This window comes from Pleurodeles waltl, chromosome 12, assembly GCF_031143425.1.
Source record: "Pleurodeles waltl isolate 20211129_DDA chromosome 12, aPleWal1.hap1.20221129, whole genome shotgun sequence".
Classification (NCBI taxonomy): Eukaryota; Metazoa; Chordata; class Amphibia; order Caudata; family Salamandridae; genus Pleurodeles; species Pleurodeles waltl.
The window spans coordinates 247,900,847-247,916,899 of NC_090451.1; the positions used below are offsets into that span (position 1 = coordinate 247,900,847).

At 43.9% G+C, this 16,053-nt stretch overlaps 1 protein-coding gene across 1 annotated transcript in view; it reads left to right on the plus strand.

The window, feature by feature from the left end:
- The window catches only part of ABCC12 (ATP binding cassette subfamily C member 12), a 599,698-nt gene that overhangs the window by 179,898 nt on the left and 403,747 nt on the right, over window positions 1-16,053 (plus strand). Inside the window, exons 11-12 of the mRNA XM_069217731.1 lie at window positions 5,112-5,183; window positions 10,402-10,526. Of these exons, the coding sequence (XP_069073832.1) occupies window positions 5,112-5,183; window positions 10,402-10,526 (197 nt within the window). The remainder of the gene's footprint in view (window positions 1-5,111; window positions 5,184-10,401; window positions 10,527-16,053) is intronic.

Here is a 16,053-nt window from a genome sequence, read left to right on the forward strand (position 1 = left end):
GTCCATCAGGGTTCTGATGTCGTCTGTGACTGAGATGAGGGCGGTTTCAGTGCTGTGGTTGGTTCGGAATCCGGATTGTGAAGTGTCGAGAAGGTTGTTATCTTCCAGGAAGTTGGTAAGCTGTTTGTTGACGGTCTTCTCTATTACCTTGGCAGGGAAGGGGAGGAGCGAGATGGGGCGGAAGTTCTTCAGGTCGCTTGGGTCAGCCGTAGGTTTCTTTAGTAGGGCGTTGACTTCGACGTGTTTCCAGCTTTCGGGGAAGGTAGCAGATGAAAATGAGGAGTTGATGATGGTCTGGAGGTGCGGGGCGATGATGTCGTTGGCTTTATTGAAGATGAAGTGAGGGCAGGGGTCCGAGGGGGCGCCGGAGTGGATAGAGTTCATGGTGGTTTTGGTCTCTTCAGTGTTGATGTGGGTCCAGGCGTTGAGGGTGATGGCAGGGGGTGTGGGTTCGGTGTTGCTTGGCTGGGTCTGGTGTCCGAAGCTGTCGTGGAGGTCGGTGATCTTGCGATGGAAGAAGGTGGCGAGGGAGTTGCACAGGTCTTGTGAGGGCTTGATGGCGTTGGCGTTGGAGAACTCTTTAACGATGCTGAAGAGTTCTCTGCTGTTGTGGCTGTTTTTGTCCAGACTGTAGGTGAAGAAATTCCTTTTGGCTGCGCGGATCAGGTGGTGGTGTTCGCGGGTTGCGTTCTTGAGGGCGGTCATGTTGTCGGCGGTGTGGTCCTTGCGCCAGGCTTTCTTGAGGGCGCAACAGGTTTTCTTTGATTCCTTAAGGGTGTCAGAGAACCAGAGAGGTTTTTTGGTGATGGCCTGTCGATGCGTGCGTCTGAGGGGAGCAAGGTTGTCTGCGCAGTTGGAGATCCAGTTCGTGAGGCTGAGGGCTGTGTCGTTGGGGTCGGTGGTGAGGGTAGGTTGGTTGACGGTGAGCGCGGAGAAGAGCTATTCATTGGGGATTTTGTTCCACTGTCGACGAGGGATGGGTTGAGTGCGGAGGTGGCGGGTCTCGCGTCGGAATGTGAAGTGGACACAGCTGTGGTCGGTCCAGTGTAGAGCGGAGGCGTGGCTGAAGGAGACGTGTTTGCTGGCGGAGAAGATGGGGTCAAGCGTGTGTCCGGCGATGTGGGTGGGGGTGTTCACCAGTTGCTTGAGGCCGAGGTTGGCGAGGTTGTCGAGCAGGGCGGTGGTGTTGGGGTCGTTGTTCTGTTCCAGATGGAAGTTGAGGTCGCCTAGGAGGATGTAGTCCGGCGAAGTGAGGGCGTGCGGGGAGACGAAGTCGGTGATGGAGTCGCTGAAAGGGGCGCGCGGTCGGGGGGGGGCGGTAGATGAGGGATCCTCTGAGGGTGGTCCTGGGGTCGGTGCGAATCACGAAATGCAGGTGTTCTGCGGCGAGGGGGGTGTCTTCGGTGGAGGTGGTGACGCTGATGGAGTCTTTGAAGACGATGGCGATTCCTCCTCCTACTTGGTTGGTGCGGTCTTTCCTGGAAATCTTGTAGCCTTCGGGGATGGCTGTGGTGATGTCTGGGGCCGAAGAGGCGTTCATCCAGGTCTCTGTGATGAAGGCGACGTCCGGTGCTGTGGAGTCCAGGAGGTCCCAGAGTTCAACGGCGTGCTTGTGGACTGATCGAGCGTTGACCAGGATGCATTTGAGGTGGTTGATGGGGCGTGGGCTGGTGGTCATGGTAGTTGCGTGGTGGAAGATACGTTTGCAGGAGTGGCAGGCGAAAGGTCCATGGGTACGTTTTGGGTTAGCTTGGAAGCAGGTGTTGGAGCGTCCTGGGTTGAGGGCGTGGAGGGTGGTGGGGTCGTAGCGGAGCAGAGGGGTTTGGGAGTGCTGAGGACCAGGGGTCGTGGCGCTGGGCGCGGGCCAGGCGCGGACGGGCGCAGACGGGCTTGCCTCTGGCGCGCCAGCGGCGCGGTCGCACCGCGGCCGCCATAAGAGGTAGGAGGGGTCAGCTGGGGGCGAATGGGAGCTGGGGGGCAGGGGCGTGCAGGTGGTGGCGGCGGGAAACCGGAGGGAGGGGGGGACAGGTAGAGGGGAGAAGAGCTGGGGGAGGGGGTTTAAGGGTGGTGGGGGGTGAGTTTTAGGAAGTATAGGAGTTTAGGGAGAGAGATAGGAGTAAGGTTGGGAAGATAGGGGAGGGGGGGTTGTAGAGGTGGGTGAGGGTGAGAGGTAGAGTGAAAGGATAGGAAGATAGGGGTGGTAACAGAGGGGGTGGCGAGTGGGGGGGAAGATAGAGAGATAGGTAGATAGGAGGAGGTGGTGAGTGAGGGAGATAGAGAGATAGAGAGATAGGTAGATAGGTAGGTAGATAGGAGGAGTGAGGGAGGCAGATAGCGATAGGGGTTGATAGGGGTGATACGGAGGGGGAGGCGATTGAGGGAGAGAGACGAGACAGGAGCAGGAGGACAGGCGCGGGAAGAACAGAAGACAGAAGACGAAGAACAAAAGACAGAAGACGAAGAATAGAAGACAGAAGACCACAGAAGAAGGTACAGAGGACAGAAGACGAAGAACAGAAGACAGAAGACCACAGAAGAAGGTACAGAAGACGAAGAACAGAAGACAGAAGACCACAGAAGAAGGTACAGAAGACAACAGAAGAAGATAAAGAAGAAGAGGGGCGCAGAAGACAGAAAAATACAGAAGAAGGTGAAGAAGAGGAGCGCAGAAGACAGAAGATTACAGAAGAAGGTGAAGAAGAAGAGGGGCGACGAGCAACAGAGGAAAGAGCCAAGAAGAGGGACAGAGAAGAAGAGGCACACGCAGGTCGCGGTGCAAAGGAGAGAGAGAGAAGCACACAGATGAAGAGAGAAGACGGGGAGCAGGAGGGACAGAAGAGAACAGAAGAAGACTACAGAGGAAGAGCGCAGAGGAAGAACAGAGAAGAAGAAAAGAAGCAGGAGAGAGGGTGAGTAGCGCGGGGCAGGGCGAGGGGCTGGGAGGTGGGGGGGTACTTACTGCGAGGTAGCTGGGCTTGCTAGGAGGTCTCAGGAACCTGGCCTGGAGGAGCTGGAGGAGCTGGAGGAGCTGCAGCGGCAGGGGGAGCGACCTACCCTTGTTTATCAGTTTTTTTGCTTGTCATGCCATTCCAAATATACCAGCATGTCTGTGATTGCCTTTAAATAAAGCAATTTCTTTAAAATGCAGCCTGTTTTCCTTTTAAAAAATGGGAGGCATCCATAGAACCACTACCTACTATTAAGAATATTTTTTTCAACATTCCCAAAGGGGATCCTGTCCCGTTTTCTAAAGGCTTAACAATACATGTTTGCAGTCTGTAAAGTGGTTAGTGTTTTGTAATCATATTCTGGTTGCAAATATCAATCAGATTTGGTGTTTGGAAGGGATGCCCTGACCATGTCTCTTGAAAATACCCAATCAGTATTTGGTTACAAACCCAGTTTGTAATTCAGTAATGTGTTACTGGATGACAATTTAAGTTTTAAACATACCAAATGGACATTTGCAGTCACAAATGACCTGACTCTGCAAATGTAAAAAGACTTTGTTCCTGCCCTTCACGTATATTCCCTCTCAAAGGTTCACTAGAAGCTGATAATTGCCCGTACCTTCCCTAATTTCCTATAATGATACTGTAGCAACATAAACCACAGTTACAGATTATGGTGGAAAATGGGGGATAGGCCAGAGAGAGAAAAGGAGAGAGAGAGAAAAGGAGAGAGAGAGAAAAGGAGAGAGAGAAAAGGAGAGAGAGAGAGAGAGAGAGAGAGAGAGAGAGAGAGAGAGAGAGAGAGAGAGAGAGAGAGAGAGAGAGAGAGAGAGAGAGAGAGAGAGAGAGAGAGAGAGAGAGAGAGAGAGAGAGAGAGAGAGAGAGAGAGAGAAAAGAAAGAAAAAGAAAGAAAAAAACTTTTTCCATCTGGTCAAGTGTTGGATAAAGGCTCCATCACTGATTCAGACAATCACAGGTAGGTATATCCCAATCCAAGTGGGACCAGGATACCTGTCTGGCATTCTAGGAACCAATAAACAAAACAGAAGCCACAACTTTTCTTTTAGGTTGGCGCCAGCCAGTCAGGGCTTTGCTTTTCCCTCGGATCCAGGGATCACCCATGAGTGGACTCTCATTCCTAGATATTCGTATTTCTTTTTCCTTTAATATCTCAAAAACTACTGAGCAGATTCACATCAAATAGCAAAATGGGTTATTATTGGACCAAGAGCTACCTTTCTGCCAAATTTGGTGTAATTCCTTCCAGTGGTTCCGGCTGTAGCTGTGTTTAAAATCCCTATTTGAAATTGCAAGGAGAAAAAGCATTTTAGGACTACCTCATACTAGGCCCCTGCTTGATGAATCACCCCAAAACCTTAAACACAGCTGCTAACCTGACCATCAAAATGGGTTTTGAAAATGTTGTGAAAATTCATCAAACGGCACCACTGTTATTGGCAAAATAAAAAATAGTTTCCTTATGGAAAGTAGGTCCTAACTATATCTACCTATTGGTGACCACCATATATATATATATATATATATATATATATATATATATATATATATATGCAATGCATACCATGAAAGCTCAGGGACAAAATAAAAAAATAGATATGTTTAAAATCTAATTAAGTAGATTACTATTTATGCCACATAATTTATTTGGATTATAACATTCAATGCCTTTCTCCCTTTCGTATTCTCCAAGCGTATTTTTTTTAATGTTCCACTTCTTGCTTATCAAATCTTTCTATGAAGAGTTTTCCTTTCACTTCAACATGTCAATTCTAATTTCTTCTTTTATTTCATGAGGCACATATATACATGTCTATTTTATTTTTGAGTGTTCAATTTATTAACATTGCAATCGTTCTATCTGTTATGCTAATTAATTGCTTTCAAACTGAATTTCTGTTTAGTGGGTATGACATCCAAATACCCAAATTCATCTTAAAAATCTATTGAATTTATTTCCATAACCCAGTTCCTCAATTGGAAGGGTGTTGTTTCGTCATTGACACTGCAGAGCACATGGCATTTTGTTTTTGCATTCTTTGTAATATTATAAAAAAAACGTAACATTCATTTACCACAAATGTTTCAACTTTTCGTATTCATGATGATAACATAACATTTGTCAAATTATTTCTGTTGCAGGGGAAGCTATTGGGGATTTGTGGAAACGTTGGAAGCGGAAAAAGTTCTATAATTTCAGCATTGCTAGGTCAAGTAAGTTCATGATCACCAGCCACAAAATGGCTGACAACTATGAATTTCTCCATGAGGGTGAATAGACCATAAACAATCAGAAGGCATTTGGGCACAATAAATTCGAAACACATTGTGTCTCGATGTTACATATTAAGAATGGAGTGAGGCATGCATGTTTTAGCAATAGCAGCTTGATGTCTGACATCGGGCCAAGATTTTGTATGTTGGTATTTCAGCTCAGCTGAACTCATCAAATGTGGAAGTGCTAGTAAGATAAGTACTTATTGGAGAACGTAAATGAGCTTCGCACTGTTCCTGTCATTATCTGCCCTCAATATTGAGCTTCTTACAAGCATGATCCACAGTAACACCCAAATACACATATGTATGCCAACTGTGAAAGTTAAATGTGTTTTATATACAACTGACATACTATTAACATTCCAAGGTAGTGTTGGAGATCTAAATGTAGACTAAATGCCATTAGTATGTCCTCTGTCACCTTGCATTATAGGATGAACATGTCTAAAACATAAGTAATCTCTATCCAAGTCCAAATTTATTGCCAGATCAATTTTAGCAATTCATCCACAAGTGCAAAGATTAAGAACAAATTACATAGGGGGTCATTCCTATCTCCCGCCGCCCGCCAAGCGGGAACCGCCAGAAGACCGTACCACGGTCGAAAGACCGCGACGGTCATTCTGAGTTTCCCGCTGGGCTGGCGGGCGACCTCCAGAAGGCCGCCCGCCCAGCGGGAAACCCCCTTCCACGAGGATGCTGGCTCCGAATGGAGCCGGCGGAGTGGAAAGGGTGCGACAGGTGCAGTTGCACCCGTCGCGATTTTCAGTGTCTGCATAGCAGACACTGAAAATCTTTGTGGGGCCCTGTTAGGGGGCCCCTGCAGTGCCCATGCCATTGGCATGGGCACTCCAGGGGCCCCCAGGGCCCCCAAGACACCCGTTACCGCCAGCCAGGTTCTGGCGGTCAAAACCGCCAGAACCAGGCTGGCGGTAAGGGGGTCGGAATCCCCATGGCGGCGCTGCCTGCAGCGCCGCCTTGGAGGATTCCCTAGGGCAGCGGAAAACCGGCGGGACACTGCCGGTTTTCCGTTTCTGACCGCGGCTGTACCGCCGCGGTCAGAATGCCCATGGATGCACCGCCAGCCTGTTGGCGGTGCATCCGCCGCGGTCCCCTACCCTGGCGGTCTCGGACCGCCAGGGTAGGAATGACCCCCATAATGTATAAGTCAAATTTTTTTAAAAAACAGACTGATAAAACTAATCGATAATCTAATATCAATACAAACTAAGGTCATCAATGGCCTTTTAAAAAGTCCAATCCTTCAACAGCAATATTGGTAAATGCATACTGCTGACAATGCAACAATGCTGAGATCCATATGGAGGCTATGATCCTCTGCTCTTGACCATCCATACATACAAACTTTAGCCACAGCAAACACCATAATTACTGTACTGTCACTTTTGCATATTCTTAATGAGTTCATACAGTCTATTAGTTCCAGAGCCCAAAACATTGGTGCAGTCCACCTAGACCTCAATCTAGAATAAGCCCTAAAGAAAATAAAAAAATGCCCCTCCGACTCATCTGTAGACGACATGCCAGACAGCATTTCATTTTGTTAATCAAAGAAGTCCAAAATGAAACATAGATGGTCAATGGAAGGACAATGTAGCAAAACTGCAAGAAAAGAGAGTGAGTCCGAGTCAGATGGGTAAAATCCAGGGCATCCTCTAGTTTAAATATATTTTTGTGCATGAGAAAGGCTTAAGTCCTACTACCTTGAGAGTCAGAGGATTCATTGGATGTAATAAAGTTTGCCCAACGTGCTCATTTGACAATGCCCTTGGTGTTGCTATTGATGGTTAGTGGGTTGCTCCAGAGAATTTCCAAACTATTGATAGTGAGTTTAATATATGCCAACCAAGGGATTTTGATGAGTCATTCAGGGCTATAATCTCACTTATGGCTTCACTATATGGCTTTAGTGCCTCTATTGACCAGACCCGAAACCAATACATTAAGGGTAGCAATCTTGCAATGTTGTTGATGGGCTTCAGGGCAAGGTCCAGTCTGAGTGGAAGGAGAGGGATCCACATTTCTCCTGAGGCTCTAAATCAGAGCTATCATGCTGCTCCCTCAGTGTTCGTTATAAACGCATGGCTGCAGATGTCCAGCATACAGATGTCAATAAAAAACTAATCTTTTAGAGTATCTCAGTTTACTGAATGAGTGGACACTGCCATAATAATTGCTGGAGCATGTGGTGGGATAGTCATAATACCACTGTCTTATCCCTCAAAATTTTATGGCCATGGCCTGGATTTCAATGGAGGCCCAGGGTGCCTGTTCAATCCTCTGATGACTAAACCACTGTTTTAAAGGAAGCAAACACTTTTCATAGGCGTCATAAACCATGCTGCATAAATCATACCCTCTTGGTTTTTCCCATCTCTTTTGAGAAAGGAAACTTTAATATGAAACCAGTGCAAAGTCATATGTTTTTTTGATATCCGCCATGCCTTCGATATTCAATGTGCCAGGCTTGTATTGATTTGTGAAGGTAATTAGGTAACCGGGAAAGAGGAGGGTGCAAGGGGACAGGCAAGGAGGCTCCATTTGAGGGGCATACCTTGAGCATGTAAAGTTGCAGTTATTTGTCTTTTGGGTATTTTTAGATCAGGATATTTCCACTCAACTTGATGTCTGACCCCACCCAAGATTTTACAAATGTGCCAGCTATGGGTCATGTCAAAGGAGTTCTACTAGAATAAAGATTTTAAATATGGTGCTGCCAAAATATTGTACCCAGAATATTGACAATCACAATATTGCTAAGGTTTTTATAAGTATGAATACATTTAATGTTCGAAACCCCACATCTCCCTACTTTGAACATATGTATCTTCAAGGTAGATAGGCATGGTTATAATTTGACAGTAAACAATAGTCAGTATTCTGGATATGGTGTCATGGCAGGAATATATTTTGTCATTGATATTGTGATGTACATAAATCAGGCAGTCACTGTGTGCTTGCCTTGATGATTGGATGCTGCAGGCTTCCTCTCTCCAGAAGATGTTGGGAGTAAAGGAAGCTCTGTGAAACAGATATTTTTAACATGGTATGGACGATAGGAAAGGAGGACAGAAACGTTCTTGCTTGCAGAGTTCTACCAATACAGCTTGAATTATGAGACTGAGAACACTTTGTAGCTGCACACATGGCATATTGTTGACTGTGGTTTAGAGAATGTATTGCTATAGTCAGACAATATGGCCTCGTTGTCAGCTAACAGTGGTGCACTAATACTGTTCATTGAGTTTACTTGCATTTCAACTGAATTGTTAGGAAGGGATTAATTTCTTGGTCCTACTTGGACACAATTAATACCTTGACAATATAAAGTTAAACTGTCTTAGTAACATATTGCTGATTCTCAGGAGTTGTTGATCTGTTTGCAGTTTAAAACAAATCTTGTTTAGGGAATGGTTGGCGCTCCATTCCTGGATCAATTTAAGTCCCATGAGAATGTGCACCAATGTATCTTCCTCTTGGTTCTTTGTTGTCCTCGGGTTGGAAGACAAAATCAAAGAAAAACCAGTGATGATTGCTTTGGTTCCTCCCTTTGCCAAGGAAGGTCTTCAATCCCACTTGTGCAAGCTTTGCCATTCCAGCTAACTTAGAACTTCTTAGTCTTCTGTTGATGTTTTATTAATACTTATAGGACTTATAGCATTCATGCAGTTGCCTTTATTTATCTGAATATTAAAAGGAGGCAGCCTCAGCAAAATAGTTTACCCACATATTATGCAGCAACACTATTATATTCTAGATGACCTTCAATGTTGAAATCTAATTCTAAACATTGGGCTGCATTCAGAAATTGATGTATCATTAAGGATATTTTTACACTTCAGAATTAGAGGCTGTTCTGCAGATCCTCTGGGCGGGGTTCTCCATGATTCTGCACATTTCTACCTTCAGATCTCAGAAGACAGAAATTAAGTTTTAAGTAAGCTAAGAGATGGTCATAATGAAGGTTACCCTCTAGCAGCCCAATTGATGATTAATTATTTTCCTGTTCAGACTTTGGGTTAGAGGCATACCCCACCCATGGAAACACTCTGGTGTTGAGAACTCTATAGTCTCATGTCTTTCGGCCATATCAGGACTTTGATTTCAGAAGGCTCAGAATTAAGGTATCTTTGTTGTTTATCCCAGCTAGAGTAGAGCAATAAGGAGTACTGATGTGCAAGGGGTCATGTCTATTAGTTCACCATAAAAAGGTAGTGCTTCACTCTGCATCTAGGGTTCTTTCCTAAAGGTTCTGCCTCTTTCCACAGAGCCCTAGAGGTTGTTTTTCCCTCCTTTTGTTCTATTTCCATTATCTATTGAAGCATATTCTTGGCACATGCAAAATATTTATAGGGCTTTTCTGATTGATTGAGAGACCTGCCAGTACATTCCAGGAAAAACTTGGGAGACCTATTTGTTATATCTGGAGTAGCTGTTCGGGGGCAGATGTTGTGTAAGAGTTCAATGAGAAGGTAGCTATATTCTACCGTTGTTCTGTCCTTCTCATTGACTGATGTTGCACTGCCAATTGGAAAGTATTCTCAGCCTAGAAGAGTGATAAAAGCATTCCATTTAAGGAGAATTGCAGAACTGCAACTTTGACCTCTTCAAGTACTTTTGCCTACTACTACATGCTGAATGGGGTGAACATAGATGATCAGTATTTTGGTGCTGGCTTTCTTTGAACATTTCTCAATAGATCTGTTACTGGTACCGCCTTTAAGTTTATGGCTTTTGCCAACAATTGGCTTTATGTTTATTTGAGAATATGTATATTTATCGTTTTTACAACAGAAAAAAGTGCATGTTCTACATTCAGTCTCAGAAGACTTCTCCTCTCTGAAGAACTCTACGCAGGGGGTATAGGAGCATTTTAGAAAAGTAACATGACATTCCTAGAGGTGTGCCTGGAATTATGTGACTAGTGAATCTTTCCAGGCTTATTTCTGGACATTTTGTAAATGGGGAGAAAAGAGAAAGGCATGCTCAGGTGGAGGTGTAAAACTCCACCCATTATTTTCCATTTATTTTTGTGAATAGGGTCCTTTGGGTATTTTATATTCAGTACTAGTATTATGTGTGTGCCTCATACCCATCCTTGATTCTCTGGGTAATCTAAATCTGCTTGTTTCAGATGCATCTTCAAAATGGAGCTGTATATGTTAATGGAACATTGGCATATGTGTCGCAGCAAGCTTGGATCTTTCATGGAAATGTTAAAGAAAATATCCTATTTGGAAAAGAATTTGATAAGAAAAGGTAAGCATTGGTTATCAGATTGAAATATTATAATTGCATATCTAAGAGAATCTGTGGATTGTTTTCCAGAATCTAAATGACCCTGAAAGTGAATCATACCCTTCAAAACCTGTGACCCTCAAATTTCCTTCTACTATAGTCTTGTTCTGGTGTGTTATGAAGTAGAATGAGTTGTTGCTGGGTTTTTGGAAGAGTTGGAGCTGAAAAACCACATCAACTATGAATCATAGGTGCTAAACGAGTGTATACCATGAAGATAGCTAGCCATTAGATTGGTAAAGATACAATTGTGTTGGTAGTTGACTTTGCACTCAATCAGAGACACCTCACAAACCAACGTTTTGTAGATTTTAATATAAATATAGTGTTTGGGTAAATCATAGTGTTCTTATTTTAATTGGAGATTATATCATAGTTTGGTGGACTATGTAGTGGCCTAGAGGCAATTTTAGTTGGAACAAGGCCATGGACAGGCATGAAATAGATGGAAGGAGTCCAGGAAGAAATGTAAATGAGTACAAGAAAAAAAAATAGACCTATCTCCAGCAGTACCAGGAATTATTAAAATATCCCACATGAAAACAAGGTCAAAGAACTCTGTTTGATAACACTCACAATAGGATGATAAACAGATCTGAGAACAATACCTCTTTCAGAAATCAATGGTTAAGTAAAAGACTATGGCAAACCGTTAAATGGCCATATAAATCCATTAAGTTCCTTATTTATCAAATAGAATGGGGGATAGTTAAAGATCAGACATACTAAATAGGAGGAATCTTTGACATGCATTCAATAAGGTCCTCTGACATTAAAAACAAAATAATCCTCACTGATAATTGAACTCAATGTAGTGCAGAGTTTGCTATAAGGTAGCATTAGGTAGCATTAAGTATTAGTTTTGGCTAATCAGGGTAAACTTCATTGTGAACTAATAAATATTACATATTGATAGGTAATAAATTAGATTTCCAGCAATAGAATTGTAAAATGAAAGAGAGGTTTGTTTGGGTTAAACAGAGATCAAAATTTAGTGCACAGTTAAGTGGGGAATAATTGATGCTTCATGGATGCATTGAGGGAGACAGCTAGAAATAATATGGACATAGAGACCCATGGGGAGTTTTATCTTAAAAGAGGCTATCACCTGTTCTAAAATCTGGGCAATCAGAAAAGGTGAAACAGAACTATTATTTGTTCAGGTCATAATCCAATTATGTGTCTTTAACTGATACATAGCAAGGGATTGGCTGCTGAACAGTGCAAGATTTCAGAAGAGCTACTTAGAGAATAATTTTATTTCACTGTTAGCAGGTATTGAAAGTCCAGTACCAAGTGGAAGATGATCAAAATGGTTATTTTCCTGAGAGAACGTGTTTTCCTGATGTGTTTCAAGCTCTAGCACCTATTAATTTTTACGTTCCGAGTAAAAGACAAACCAATGGTGGATAACCAAGATGCACGTTTGGTAAATATGTCTACAACCAGCATTTAAACCTGCTACTCAAGCTGCATGTTTTAAAAAACTGCATTCAGAAATTATATTCAATATGAAGAGGACTTGGTGGTCTTTGACAAGTCTAGAATGCCCTTTATGAGGAAACTGGCGTGTTGGGAAATTGGGATGATTGGGGGGGGGGGGGGGGTAATGAGAGTAAGTGGATATTGTTGCTGCAGTGGCAGATGAGCGGCACATGAAGCCAGTAAGATAAATATGTCACCTTTTTCTAACAGAGCTGATGGTCATATTGAATGGAAGATATTTCTGCTGATGAGTAAGCTTGACTGATATTTTTTTACCACAGACTCAATGACTCATTGATTATGCTTTACAGGTTTGATTGATAGAGGCTTTCACATTTTAGACAGAATAAACAGTTATGACTCAGAGGTTATGATTAAAAACACTGTTCTGAAATGGCAGTTTTCAATGGAATTGTGTGCTTTCAGTTTGAAAAGATATCAAACCTGAAGCTAACCTAATTAAAGATAGCTCAACTTTAGATGATATAACAGCAATTCTTTGGACTGCATGTGTGAAGCAGGTTCTCAGTGATCTTAGAATTCTAAATATCTTTACTAATTGAGGGTCTGTTGCAACAACTCCAAACAACTTGTCAAAAATCTATTTCTTACTAATGTGATGAGGTGCATACAATAAATGCCCAGAAGAAGTAAGTGGTAGCTTTGTATTCTGTATCACCTCCACCCAGAATTATATCTTATTTTACTCAATTACACCCAAAATAGATATTATCTCAATTGTTTCAATTTTAACACTCTTCAATATCTGTTTGCCTTCCATATTCAAGGAAGTCGGTTGCCAACTCCCCCCCAAATGTCCAAATGTCCATGTGATAACTCCTCTGATCATAGCACATGCCACATTTTGCTTGTTGTACCTTGTATAGGTTTAATTGGAATTGCTTTTTGGATCCAAATTTACAATCGGCTACATAAGACATTGTAGAGCTGGTCTATTGTTTTTACAACTGAGGTCAACAGAAGTTTGTTATGCAGTGATCAATTTTATCAGATCCACTTTGCAGGTCAGGAAAAGATAGTATGTAGCTAATTGCCTAAAAAATTGATGAATGTCACATTCCGTTGTTACACATCAACAGATTTGCATTGAAAGCCTACTTTAATGTTTGTTCTTCTTTTGTTTTATTTGTTTTTAGATGTAGCAAACTAAGGCCCTCATTATGAGGCTGGAGGTCATGAGACCGCCAGCCTCGCTGTGGTGGTCTTACTGCCACGGACCCGGTAGAAAGGACCATCATATCACGAGTTGTGGGGCTTGGCAGACGGTAAGCTACCACAACCCCGCCCAGCCCGCAGGTGCGGTTGCACTGACGCTGCCGGCAGTGTGCACCTCCAACCCGGCGGCAGGCCTTAGCATGCTGGCTAGATAACAAGGCTGCAGACTGTTAGGTTTTCCGTAGCTGCCACCCAGGAAAAAACCTTGGTGGTCATGCACCCGTCAACAGGAATCCCCATTACTGTTGCCGGCACACACATGCACACATGTCCCCACACATACACACTCCCCCATCCGTCCACACACTCACAAACCCTCCCACATCTTCACACATGCATGCATTCACATACACACCCCTCAGCATATGTATACATCCACACAGACACCCCCATTCACTCACAAACTTGCAGACACACACCCCCACTCACTCACAAACATGCACTCAGATACCCACATACACACACACATACACGCACACATACATTCACATTCTCTCGCAAACACACACACATTCACCATCTCCCTCCCCCCTCCGCATACATGCACTCACTGTCAACGAGACCGGATCCTCGGGGTTTGCGCCTGTTCCCAATTTGTCCACCTCTTGGCAGCTCCAAACTCTACTAGCCGTTAAAGCACGGAGTTAAAGAATGGCCAAGCGGGGGATGGGTTTTAGGTTGAGAACAGCACGGAAGGAGACCTGTGGAAGCAAGCGTTAGTAACACAATAGCAAAGTTATTCACATTAATCTTCATGAACTTTGTTAATAAATATCTATACTTTGATAACATGAGAGATCAAAAGCTTTTAATAACATGACTTTTTAGTTCTGGATACCTGGAAGTAAAAAAAAGATTACACAAACTTTCATTTAAGCATTTCCAGAATAACACTGACCATGGAACTCTCTCAAGTTAGTTCTTGGAATAGTAACTATGGCATGACAAAAGTCAATTAACACATTAATTCCCAAAACATGAACAGCGAAAGATTCATGAATAATACTGTAAAGTCACACTCTGTTTTGATGTGAGTTTCAGGATTCAATTGTACAGAAATTAATATGCATCTTATTGCTAAACTGTACATCAAGATTCCAATGTCAGGAAATGATTGCGCACTCTGCCGATATGAACTGCAAGGGTTAATTGCCAAGAATGAATTGTACACAATACTACCAATTCAACCATCAAGATTTAAATGTCAGGAAATGATTGCGTGCTCTGCCGATCTGAACTGCAAGGATTAAATGGCAAGAATAAATTGCGCACACTGCTGCCTATTCAACCATCAAGATTCAAATGCCAGGAGATGATTGCGCACTCTGCCGATCTGAAATGCAAGGGTTAAAGGCCAAGAATGAATCACGCACACTGCTGCCGATTCAACCATCAAGATTCAAATGCCAGGAAATGATCGCGCACTTTGCCGATCTGAAATGCAAGGGTTAAAGGCCAAGAATGAATCACGCACACTGATGCCGATTCAACCATCAAGGATCAAATGCCAGGAAACAATCACACACGCAATTTAATCCAAAGACCAAAACTTGAAAAATCAAGAAACTGAGTCGGGACCCTAACCCGACCTCCGCCTTACCGCCCTGCTTGTAGATCACCAAGGTAATGAGGACAGGGCGTGGACATGTCCAAGTAGGCCTCTTGAACAGGAGCCCTGGAAACTGCTGCTGCTCTGCACCGGGACCTCTGAATAGTGAGCACGTGGAGCTGGGCTGGGTTCCTTAAATAGACCCAAGCCCCGCCCACAGCCATACCAAGCCACACGTAGTCAGGTTGCAGGAAAGGCTTGAAAACGAACAATACATTGCAAACAGTATTACAGACATATCAATATAAATACCTTCAATGCAAAAAGTTAATATGCAATATCAGCACACAATGCATGAATTATTACATTGCACAGTTTTTGTTTCTTTGCATTATGTTGCCCGTAGAGCGTGCATTGTCCTGGTGTTGACACTCACACCGAAACCCCTCTACATACACGCACTAACACTACACTCCCGCCCTCCTCCGCATGCATGCACACATGCACCCAAACACAGGCACCCCCCCTTTTGGATGCCCACTTACCTTCTTTGTTGAGGAGGTTGGTTGGAAGGGGATGGGTCCTGAAGGTCTTGCACAGCCAGCACCACCATGCCAGCAGGACTCTGCCAAGCCGCATTGTGGTGCTGGCGATCAACCGCCTCTTCAGAGTTGGACTTTTGCCCAGCAATTGGCAGAAGTCCTCCAAAGACTCCTAATATGGCGGCCAACAGACCACCAGCACTGGTGATCTGTTGCCTGCAGTGGCTTTGGCGGTCTTCCAAAAAGACCGCCGAAGTCGTAATGAGGCCTAGAGTGTACTTTTATAGCTGGTACAGCTAAATAAAAAATAGTTACCTATAGCAACACCCACAAGTCTCACCTCACAACCCTACAACATCTAGTGGGGCAGCTAGAGGGCTGGTTGGAGGATGCTGAGGGCAGACCAACTTGCAACAATCTATGCATCGTGGGCATCCTTGAGGGGGCAGAGGGGCCTCCATCATCTCCTCCTGGCTAAAGAGCTTGGTACCCGTGACAGAGGTCTCCACTTTCTTCATAGTCGAGTAGGCGCACTGAACATTGATTGCGGGGTCCCCGGTGGGTACCCCGCCTCCCTCTTTCTTTGCCTTGGTGCTTAACTATGCAGATGGAGATGCCATCTGCCTGGCACGTAAATCAGGATAATTGACATTGACATTTGAATCCTCCCCCATGA